Source organism: Sceloporus occidentalis, unplaced genomic scaffold, assembly GCF_023333645.1.
Source record: "Sceloporus occidentalis isolate IW3139 unplaced genomic scaffold, rSceOcc1.0.p SCAF_5, whole genome shotgun sequence".
NCBI lineage: Eukaryota > Metazoa > Chordata > Lepidosauria > Squamata > Phrynosomatidae > Sceloporus > Sceloporus occidentalis.
In genome coordinates, this window is record NW_028316985.1 from 112222615 (window position 1) to 112234935 (window position 12321).

The 12321-nt window shown below is 37.8% G+C and overlaps 1 protein-coding gene across 3 annotated transcripts in view; it reads right to left on the reverse strand.

The window, feature by feature from the left end:
• Positions 1–12321, reverse strand: part of ARAP2 (ArfGAP with RhoGAP domain, ankyrin repeat and PH domain 2) — a 138078-nt gene that overhangs the window by 67703 nt on the left and 58054 nt on the right. For all 3 annotated transcript variants that reach the window (XR_016281281.1, XM_089525069.1, XM_089525070.1), the window contains exons 10-14: positions 6009–6124; positions 5443–5642; positions 3821–3906; positions 1649–1831; positions 64–238 (exon numbers count right to left, since the gene is read on the reverse strand). Coding sequence is in view for 2 of the 3 variants with exons in the window: in XM_089525069.1 (XP_089381195.1) it covers positions 64–238; positions 1649–1831; positions 3821–3906; positions 5443–5642; positions 6009–6124 (760 nt within the window). In the remaining variant the exon portion in view is untranslated. The remainder of the gene's footprint in view (positions 1–63; positions 239–1648; positions 1832–3820; positions 3907–5442; positions 5643–6008; positions 6125–12321) is intronic.

A 12321-nucleotide genomic window follows, 5' to 3' on the forward strand; every position in this document is an offset into this window, starting at 1 on the left:
GTGCTAGCCCTCTTTGTCAAATGATGAAGCTACATAATCAAAAGTATTGGTGCAGTTCCATACCCGAAAACTTATTATGATGCAGAAATTCCATCTGCAGTCTTTGTCCATACTTCTTGGCTAGCAAGTAAGGGGTACTGTGGATAGGATCTCCAGTAGCACACATCACATCTGCTCCACTAAACAACAGTGCCATTGTTTCCCATACGTCCTGCTTAACCACTGCAGCACACAGGGCCTAATCATAAACATAAAAAGCATGAGCTACAAGTAGAACATCAAACAGGAAAGAATTAATATATCCTTATTTAAGAGGCAATATTATTTGTAAATCAGTGGATTAAGCTGAAATTCAGACAGCAAGGTCAGAGTATACAAGGAGTGACATCTAACTGTTAGTCCCAAAGCAGATCAAATGAATCAATTACACTTACAAAAATGTTGACTCATTCAAGCTCCCGTTGAGTGAATGGTTCTACTGTGGTTGGGGTGAAGAACTGACTTTAGGCCAGATGTAGAAAGTTAGTGTTTCTCCAGATGTTGTTTAATCAAAAGTCCTACCATTCCTCACCATCTGCTATGCTGGTGAGGGCTGATAGGAACTGCAGTCCAATAACATCTCAAGGGCCACACAGTTCCTAGCTCTCATTTCAGGCCTGCTTATATAATTTCATTGTAACTGAGATTATCACATGGGAGGCACAGCATCCTTCTCCCGTCCTTAAACTCTACTAATCACGCAATCAGGGGCCGAAGATTATCACACCCAATCTTCCATCCTCCTCTCATGTGTAAAGTGTAATGCAGCCATCATTTGGTATTAACGGGGACTCCTATTAATACCAGATGATGGCTCCATTATACTTTACCGATGGGAGACGTCTGCAGGGACGGCTCCACTACACTTTACACATGGGAGAAGGATGGCAGAAGTGTGTGTGGGAGTAATAAACGTCATCCCCTGATCACGCGATTAGCAGTTTAAGGACGGGAAAAGGACGCTGTGCCTCCTATGTGATAATCTCCCACATCACAGTGTACAATCGCTGTGGATAGCTCTGAAACAAGATAGCAAATAGAATAGACAACAGCACAGAAGCTATCACACTAACATCCCAGCCCTCTTTAAATAAGGATGGAGACATATTGAGCTAAAATCAACTTTAGTTCTACCTGAGTTCTACAATCAATTATTCTTTCTTGCACTTATTCTTCTGCTATAGTTCTTAACTTTATTCATCACAACTGTTTAGAAGAAGGACAAATGTCAGTTGTGCAGAGAAGTAGCTCACAAGTGGAACTGCTTTTTTTTGGTAGTGAGTTATGGCACAGACAACAAGCAGTAAAAATCATTGAGCTGGAGGGTGCCCATCATGAATGGAGCTAGTATACGGTAAGCAGGTTCATTAAACTATGCTTACAGGCATCTTGCCAATCTTCTTGGGTATCTCATTAGTTGATATTACTTACTCTTCTTTGCACTTGTTTTTAGCTACATTTACAATATCTATGAAAGTTGTGGCTAATACCACAACTTGATATCTGACTTTTTTCGCTCTTTTATTACAAACAAAAATGTTTATATTTGTTAACAAACAAGAATGAGAAATATAAAAGAGAAACTCATATCCACCTCTCATCACTTTACCTTATTTAACTCTTCTTTGGTTTTATATAGCACAGTAGTTTTTCTGAATTTTCTCTCTTTATATTTTTGTGTGATAAAAGTTAGTCTCTTCTTGATTGGGGCATCCATATGCAATTCCTCATCTGGTTGAAGATTTCCTTCCCAAAAACTATTTGCCCTTTTATTCCCTATGACAATAAAAAGCTAAAGAAGAGGGGGAGGAGACAAAGTTAGTTTCAAAAAATAAAAGAAAAAGATCAAAGTAGAATAGAAATCAAGAAAGTGGGTTGCATAGAATTAATCATGACAAGGGAATAAACTAAAAGGAGTTATGTGAGATTATGGAAAAGATGGAAAAGAAAAAAAAATCATTTGGGCCAATATTCAATTGTTATTTCCAAATAAAGTAAACCCATTGATTAAATGGGAACCTGGCAATGCAACACTTATATTAATTTTATAGAATCTATAGGCCTGCTTCATCTGCAAGTAACAAGTGGATCTAGGCCACTGTCATCAATGCACTTGTATGTAAAATAACTAGGTATGTAATTCTTTGTTTATAGCCACAAATAATTTTAGCAATTTTCTTCCTACTGCAAGAAAGATTTTGAAGACAACTCACAGTCTGCGATTTATTCTGCACAAAATGTACAAGCATTTTGTGGGAAGGGAGGGGTTAGACATACACAAAACAATATTTTCTGTGCAGGAAATAGCATAGCAACATAGAAAATAGTATTTCTGTGAAGAGCTATTATTTTCTGGGCAGAAAATGCTGGAGTTGCTCAAAATGTGTGCATGTGCTTTTGCATAGAAAACACATTTTTATTTGTGTGTGTGTGTGTGCCAGGAAAAAAACCCCGAGCATGTAGATTATGTTCAGTGTCCTGATCTATGAAGATTCTCATTATTCCAGGATCTTTCTCATCAGTGTTTCCTGACACGTAAGAAACATGAAACATAGTCATATTAGTCTGGGATCTGCAACCAGCTGAAGAAGTAGATCAAGTCTATGAAAGCTTATGCTACGACTTTTTTTTTTTTTTTTTTTTTTTGGCATAGTTAGTCTCAGAGGTGCTACAAGATCCCTTTGCATACTCAAGAAACATGGTTTTCAACTATTTTTCAATTTTTTTACATACATCTCTAAAAATAATTTGCACCAAGATCATTCAAATTTCTAAATAATGAATGTTTGTATTCTGCCATTCCATATTATATACTATGTAAATCTGCATATTTATCTGATATGCAAAATAAGTTAATTTAATACACTATCTTATTTTGTATAGTTTATTCTGCTTCTCCCTGTCATAAGGTTGAGAAAGGAGCTACAAAGAACCCTAATTACCATCCAAACCATTTAATTGCCATTTTATTCTATATTTCTCAACACACTATAAAGAACATCTCCACAACCTATGAACATTATTTTCCAAAACAAAACTCCCAGGAATCTGAATTCTGGGGCCTACACCTGCAGGTTTTGCTGTTCCGAACAGTATTATAAAGTAATATCTAAGGAGAAAAATGATGAAATACACAAAAATGCAACTGAAAAATGTGGAACCTGGGTAAAGATTAATGTCTATCTCAATATATCTAAGAGCAAGGATGAGAATAATGTAGCCCTCCTGATACTGATGAAATACACTTTGCCACATTCCTTCTTGTTGGATAAAATGGCTAGGACTCATGGGAGTCCAGGTAGAAGGCTGCATTATCACCATATCTGTTTTACAGGTCAGATATTTTAGCACAGCAACATTCTGGAACTTAAAAAAGGTGACACAGAAATAAAAGGTCACTATTGTGTATACACATGCACTTGTAACCAAGTTCTAACTGCTTGCCATTGAAGAGACGGTCATTTCTGACACCATGTTATTTGTTTAAACCAAGAAAACTGTTAAGTATAGTTAATGCATGAAGCTCATTCCATCTTATAAGAAAGATGAAATATTTTATTTAGACAGGAGAATAACGTATTTAATGAGCAAGTTTCCCAGTTTGCAAAATCTTGACCTAATATAAAAGAAATCTTCAAAAAATGATAAGCAACTTCCATATTGCTAAACAAATCCCTCACGAGTGCCACTAAGTTCCATGAAACTACAAAGCCAAATGTTCGCATCTTTCACTGAGAAGGGTTCATGCATCATACTCTTCTTTCATACCACTGTTTCCTACCTCAATGAGTTCATTGCTCCAAATGCTTGCATCCATTTTGAGACTCCGGACCTTTGAATCTCTGGGCCCTAATGATCTGTGTTGCCCTGAATCAAAACATCAAGATGAAGCATAATTTGTATGTATTTCTTTATTTCCAAAAGAAAAGAAAGGAAACAATAACTTTAATAGAGACTAATAGCAAGTGAATGGGCAAGAACTAGAAATAGTAGAATATACAAGAGCCCCTTTTAAATGCTGATGAATGAGTGCAGAGAGGTGGAAAAGCAGGACTATGCATGGCCAACCTCCATGCAGTCATTAGAATCTCCAAGCTCCATACATTCTGCCCTGGGACTCACTAGCACCCGATACCCAGATTTCACCCTCCTAAAGTTTTTGGCTGAAAGAAAGCCTGGTTTAGAGGCAAAAAATGCTCTTAGACGCTTTAAAATAGCCTAATATATTCTTTTAAGGAGTCTCTCATCCAAAAACAGCAAGATATTCCCCTTCAATTATTTCTAGACATCAAAATGGTAGTCAAAACACCATGAGTTCAGCCCACTGGAGTTTTCCAAAATCAGCAGGTGCAGCATCCTGGGCTCCGAAACATAAAATGTCTGCATTACAAAATCTGAAGAGCCTCTAGCACTTACAGCTGTACACGGGCAAGATCTTTCATACCTTATAATATAGACAACAAACTTGGGCATAGGCAGCCATGGTACATGTCCCACCTCATGCATGGATTTGCTGTCCAAAAAGAGTTATAGCCTCCAGGAACCCAAAATATGTTGTTTTTATATTTATGCCCTTCTCATATGGAACTGGTGTGCAGATGAAATGAACCAGTATTCTGGCACTTAGTTATAGAGACAGCAGGCGAAAACAGGGACAAGATGCTTCAAAGAGTTAGAGATAGCCAATTATTTCTTTTTTTACAACTACAATGCAAGCACAGATGCAGGCAGAGAGAAGTTCTCCACCTTCTGAATGCATGGAGTACAGTAGGACTAAAAATCCTGGAACCCTCCAGAATGGCCCAGCATTCCTAATCATTTCCTATGGTGGCTAGGGCTGCAGGCCAACCACATCTGGAGAGCCAAATGATTCCCATGTATCCTCTATGAGATGCATAGTCTGGAAGGGAAAAAAACATGCTAGGATTCGTTATGACTAATAATAGGATTTTAAAAAGCCAGACTAGAGTACATTACCATATATAATCGTCTTGAAGTCTATGCCCAAAAATTGACCCCAAAATCCCAGGTCAACTTATTTACAAGTCAGTATGGTAATGTGATAGCAGCTCTTTCTGATTTCCCCATACGGGATTAATTGTTTTTAAAGAAACAGAGTGAAGGACTAAACGAAAGCTGAAAGGATGAAGCAAAACTCCTCGGAGTCTCTTTTGTAATGTGCACATATACACACACTGAAGGAGCCTCCAAATTTTACCCTTGGCTTATCCACAAGTCATGGCAAAATCCATAATTTTGGCCCCCAAACCTGCTGTCAACATATACATGAGGTCAACTTATAGTCGAGTATATATGGTAGACATAACTATGCCTGTATTATGCCATGCCATTTAAGGCAAAGACGCTCTTTGGCAGAACCCTTAAGAGCTTCTTAATAATTACCTGCACACTTCTTACAAATGACAACACAGAGATTGATGGATGCCCAGTCAGGATCAGGGGCTTTACAATCCGCGCAGGTCCTATTTGATTCATTGAACCAGATCTTCTCAGCCACTTCATAGTCCGAGAGAGTTTCTGCTATGGATTGCTGCAACACTTCAATCCACTCCTGCTTTTCTTTTTCACACTCAGTGGTAAAGCTGAAAGCCATTGATAGAATCAAATAAAATGTCTTTATTTTAAATCCAATCAAGATAGGGCTATTGGTCAGATGTTTATTTTTAATTTTAAAATTCTATACAGATAACCGCCAGAACGTAACCCATGCAAACTGACAGCTTACTATCAGGACAGTCAGGAAACTTCCAACAGGCCTGAAAAAGAACCCAATCGAAAGCCAGTACAGTAACACCAGCAGTGGGGAACATGTGGCTCCACATTGGATATTGAAGATTATACAAAACTGGCCTTTACCTAAGGTAGCTGTTTTCAATATGCTTCAAAACAGTTTCACCAAATTATTTATTTCTGTACTATATTTTAAAACTAATGCTCAAAGTTCTTACCTAAAGCTTCGGTAAGGTGTAATTATTTCAAACGACTGTTTTGTTGTTCGGTCTATCTGTCTCACATTAGCCACATTCATAGGGATTATAGTGATACCATATCCGTTCTTAAAATCCTGGAGGGAGGAGGAAAAGAGTGCATATACAAAAATGACATAAACCTTTTTTAAAAGACAAAAATGATCATTTTCAAACAGCGGTTATCTACTGAACGTAGCATGAAAGTAATTATGTGATGTTTGCATGGAAGAATATTTAATGCAAGCATTTTGTGAATTACAATGTTAATGTCCTTCAAGATCAATCAACAGTGATTTTAATAAAATGCATTTCACTAGCATTTTTCCTGAGAGTTTAAAGCACTTCACAAAATATATTGTGTCAGCAATTCTTACATCCAGCAACATAGGTCTTAGTATAATTATTACAAACATGAGGCTCAGGCTAAAGCCAGGAGAAAGATAAATTGGCTCAAGGAGAGGCAGTAAATTCATGACTAAGTGAGATTTGAACTTTCCACCTCCCAGATCATGCTTTTAAACTATGTACACAGATAAAATGCTGATCAAGTTCCTCAAAGTCAAGTGTAACAGGCTTAAATGATCTTAAATCTTACACTTGCAACACAGACACATGTATTGTGAGAAAAGAGTGTCTTCCATATATAGTCTCCCCATGATACATCTCTGTAGAGATTCAGGGAAAGTAGTAGTGCAATAGTGCAGAAGAAATCATTCTGCTGCTGACACAAGCGTCTTTCACACTATACAGTTATAGCACTCTGATTCTACCCTGGTAGAATCCTATGGAAACCTGCAGTTTGTAGTTTTATGAGGTTTTTAAAACTGGGTCATTGGATCTGAAAATAAACTTATTTGTGTTGATACTAGAAATTGGGAGATTTAAGATTAATAACTGAAACTGATTGCTTTGCTGAACTAAGTTTGAATTAAATCAGTGTTATTTTTAACATTAATGTTTAAATTTTTATTCTTAAAATTCATGGTGGGATTGACAAAGAATACATGGAGGCTGTCACCAATGAATCCTAGGAACACATTGGCTCCTTCAAAAGTGCTAAATTTTTTTGTTTCAAAGTTGTGGGGATTTGTTTGTTTTAATTGTCCCCAAGTCAACTTCAACATATGGTAACCCTATGAATGAGAACCCCCCCCCCCCAAGTTCCTCTATCCTTGAACCATGTTGCTCAACTTCTGCAGAGTCATTGCTGTGGCTTCCCTGATTGATTCTATCCATCCAGCATGCAGTATTCCTCTTTTCCTTGTTACCCAAAATGCTGGGGTCATGAGAAAGCAGCCACAAATACATTTATTGAGGAATTTTAATAATAGCTCAAATGAAACAATATTCTGGCTGTGGCAACAGCCGCGTTAGGGACCAGCTCAACTAAATCAGGTCTGAATCACACAAAACTCCAGAGGTTTAATTTTAATTTTTATTAGTGGAATAACCAGAATGCACAGATGCAACACATACAAGAGCGAGGAAGCAAAGGTGGGAAAAGTGGAATAGTTTGAGGCCTTGCTAACGGAGATACATTATCGACCTTGGATCTTGATTCCAATTGATGGGAGTCTGAAACGGAGAAGACTCAATAGTCGCTGCAGCAAGGGAGGTAGCCGACGTATAGAGGAGCCTAGTCTAGTCAAACTGACAGAGTGCTTGCCTGCTTATAAACTAGAACAGAGAGCTGGTGTTTTAGTACCTGTACATACTCAGAACCTTGTCTTGGGGGCAGAAACCAAGGCCTGAAAGGATAAGATTCTTGCTTAATGGTTTTCCAGGAGGAAAGAATGATATAGAGTAGAAGCGAATGGTCAGGTGATTGGTGGGAATGCTTTAGACAGAGATTAACATTCCTTGCTGGAGAATGGCCATGTCCCAGGTGATCACAATCACTTTCTTTGGCCAGGATCCCTCCCTGCCCTCTAACAACAAAGAAATGATGATGGAGACTCAGGAAATCCCATAACGGAGGGTGCGCTCTAACTCCCTGGTTAGCACAAACCAATTTTTCCAAGTGTAAATAGATCAGGTGTCCACAACAGGGTCATTCCTAAATCACACCCCACCATACCTTTTTAATATTAATATTATTAAATATGAGGGGTGATTGGGGGCCTGGTCTTGGGATATCATCCTGTTGCCCTCAACTTCAACCTAGCATCATTGTCTTTTCTGGTGAGTCTTTTCTTCTCATGATATGATCAAAGTATGGCAACCTCAGTTTACTCATTTTTGCTTCTAAGGACACTTCAGGTCTGATTTGTTCTAGGGTTCATTTATTAGGGTGTTTGTTGTTTTTTCAAGTTTTTTTTTAACCCCAAACTGTTTTTTTTTCCCAGGGGAGACTAAAAAGTCCATCATGAAATCATGGCCTGGAGATAGCAGAAGTCCAACACATCTGGCAACTGTCAGAGTGGAAAAGGCTGTCCTAAATCATAGCATCTCATCATACATCCTGTTCAATTACATATTCTGATTTGCACCTCTCTTCACTGCTTTTCACCTCCTGCCAGCAAATATACTGTTCATGCCTCATTCAAGCACCTTATACCTCTCCAGATGTTTTTGGACTGCCACTGTCCCTTATCATTAGCTAGGCTTGCTAGGGCAGATGGGCATCCTTGATCCAGCCAGGAAGGAGGTCCTCTCCTGTAGTCTAGTGGCCATTCTTCTTACATTGTCTGTCCTCTTTCCCAGAATTAGACTGCTGCCCTCAGATCTGGTAAGGTTTTCTGGATGCCAAGTCTAGCCATCTAAGAGGCCTTGTGCTATATATGAAACTCATGGTGGATATGGTTAATTGATTTATAATCATTTATTTATTTACTTCCTTATATATTGGTAATATAGTCTGGTAATATTCAAAGAATTAAGCACACAGTATTCTGGTAAGTTGAATAGACCAGGGGAGCCTTTCATACCATATAATTGCAACATTATGATTCCAATTTAACATGCATCCTCAGGAATCCTGGGATCTATAGTTTAGGTACAAGCATTTAGAATTCTTAGCCAAAGAATTCTAGTGCCTCTACCCAGCTGGCAGTGTGAAAAGGTTCTAAGACTCAGCATCAGACTGTAAGAATCCTAATTCAAATTCTTGATCTCTCGGTCTCAACTATTACTATACAATACAATGTTTTACAGAATAAATAAATATGTAAATTTCCCATTTCATTCCACTTGTTACTACCCCAATTCATTACTTTGGATTACTCATTCTTCCATTCTCTTGTTTGTGTTGCTAGTCCTCACCCACTTTTATGATTCTAATAATTCTCTTTCTTTGCCTTCAACTATTCCACATTTTTCTTCAGTCAATGGATTTCTACCTGATGTATCTCCTCAGCTACAGACACAACAATTTCTCTGGAGACGTCACGGTGACTTATTAATCCATTCCTATCACTTGTATGGGTGTGGAATGGGCACTATAATCAACTGTCAGTTTGGGCTTGGGAGCACATTATGTAGCAATGATGTATATGTTTGGAGGCAAAGTAAACAGAAATAATATATATACCTGGACAAACTATAAAGTATGAAGAAAGTTGTCAGGATATCTGACTGTAATCTGGGCCACTGGTGATGGTTTATATCACATGTACAAGCCAAGATAGAGAAAAAGAGAAAGATATAAGAACACTCAATAAATTAGTTGGAGAGCCCTAGAAGCTTTCTAATTTTCAGAGGAATTGATCCTCAAATGTAGCCTCATGTAATGAAGCAACTGCTCCATTTAACACATGGTGAAGGGCAGGCGTGGGGACAACAGCAGTTTTGTGTGTCTTCAGGTGGAGTTAAAAAAAAGTGCTATCCCATCAATAGCACTGAATTCAGATTCAGCTGCTATTCCAGTCAGTTTCTGTATGAGCAACATGGGAAAAGAAACCACCTTGGCCTTGTCTTTGGCAGCAAAATGCCACATAACCTGATGGTAATTTTATGCAAAAAATTTTTTAAAAAAAAAATGAAAGTATATTTCCAAGGTCTATGGTTGACAGGGATCCAATGACAGGGAAAAGCTACCCTGAAATTCTTGTTGTGGTGGTTGTGCACCTTCAAATCATTTCCAACTTACTGGAACTCTAACCCTTCCTTGGAAGTCTTTAAACAGAGGCTGGATGGCCATATGTTGGGGATGCTTTGATTGTGATTTCCTGCATGGCAGGGGGTTGGACTAGATGGCCGTTGTGGTCTCTTCCAACTCTACAATTCTATAATTCTATGAATCAATCACAAGGTTTTCTGGGGCTGAGAGTGTTTGACTCATCTAAAGTCACCCAGTGGGTTTCCCTGGCTGAGTGGGGAATCAAACTCTAATCTCCATAGTTGTAGTCCAATGCTCAAATCACTACACCACAGTGGCTCTCACCCTGCAATTATATACAATCACAGTCATATGAAGATTGTAAGATTCTTGTGTAACTGCTTCAGACCACTTTAATTTTGTTAGCAACTTTAGGAATGCCAATGAAAAGTCAGAGTATAAAGGTAATAGACAAATTAAAATATCAGGTTTCATACTATAAGAGTTATAATACATTGTCATTATTAGATTGTATATAATATGTAAATCAGTAGGGGCCATCCAGATGTTTTAAGTTACTACTCCCAGTAGCTCCACCCAACATGATCAATAGTAAGAGGCTGTGGGAGTCATGTAAATGCACATGTAAATATTTAGTGCTATGCCTCCCTCACTATCTACTTTATTTCACCATAGGGCCAACTGAATATTTGTTTAATATTGTTGTTTTCATATGATTGTGACTGTGTATAATTGCAGGATGAGAGTCATTGTGATATTAACCTGAGTAGCTATGAGACAGGTTAGTCAGTGTGGCAATGTCAGTTTTAATCTTATCTGGAGACTACAGCTGTTCCCCAAGAATATTAAAGTTGGATATCTCTTATCTGAGAATTAGAAGGATGGGGAGGGGGATTATCTAAGGTAGAAACTGAAACGTTTAAGTGAGTGACACAGAAACTGAGAAAGTGATTTTAAAAACAAGTATTTTTGGTATGGAAATCATTATGCTGCCAACAAATGCCAATTTGTTTTATGACATAATAAAAATACTTTTTTTTTTTTTGCTCTCCAAGTGCTAAATATCTTGTGTACATCAGGTTCCAATATCAATTAACCCCATTTCTATTCCAGGTTGTAACAAAACAATATATGAGAAAGTCAAAGGGTGTGCATGTGACTACTTCAGCAAGACACTGTAGGCCTTAAATATTAACTCTGATGTACATGCTGCCCTCCCAATGTTGTTGAACCACGATTCCTATCATAGTACCACTGTATGTGCTGCTAGGCCTGATGGGAGTTGCAGTCCAAGAGGAGGCCCATCTGTTCCAAATGTCACATCAACAAACCTCAGTTAGTTAAGATCTAGATGAATAGAATGTTCTGAAGAGTATAGTTTCTGCCTAATCCTTAACTATAGAAACAAGAGGAAAAGAATGTGTGTTAATTTGTAACAAAATGTATAGAAAAATACTACTGTAGCTATATTAACCTCTAAATAATAGAGTGTTAGTATTGATACTACAAGAGATCTTGCTTTGTTGTTCCCAGGTTCCAAGGACACAAGGTTGCTGAATGCTAGTTGTATGTCGCAAGCAAGAAACAGATTTGAAAATCAAGACGTACGCCTGACAGCTCACAGATCAAGTCATCTTACAAACAGCTCAAGAAACCTCACACAATAACAATAATAACAGTAATAACAATAGCTCAACTAGATAACATACAAAACAGGTAAAAAGGATGGAATAATCACAGAATATCCCTTTGAACAATGAGAGTGCAGTCCCAGCCCACACTGGACTTTTTTGAATACAAGAGCTGAATACATAACAATTAAATGAAGCTTATTCAGAACTTCACACTCTGGTGGATAATGGACTCTAGCAATTGTGCTCACATTAGGTCCCCACCTCCATTCTTTTATATTCATATGCTGGAAGAGTCAATATCACTGACTGCCATTTGCTTAACAAGCCAGCAATAATGAAAAGATAACAGAATCAACAGTCTATAAAAAGGGTAATTCCATCCCCTCCCATGGCATTCAAACCATAAGGTATTTATACTAAGTGTTTAGAAGAACAGTATGCAAAGCAATCTTGTAGCACCTTCAAGACTAACTGTGCAAAAGAAATTGTACCATAAACTATTTCAGTCATGCCTCTTGAACATGATATCTTAGGGCAAGTTTGGGAGAAAAGAAGAAATAAACTCCCTGAAGCTCTTGTGGATTTTTTTTATTTGGAGAAA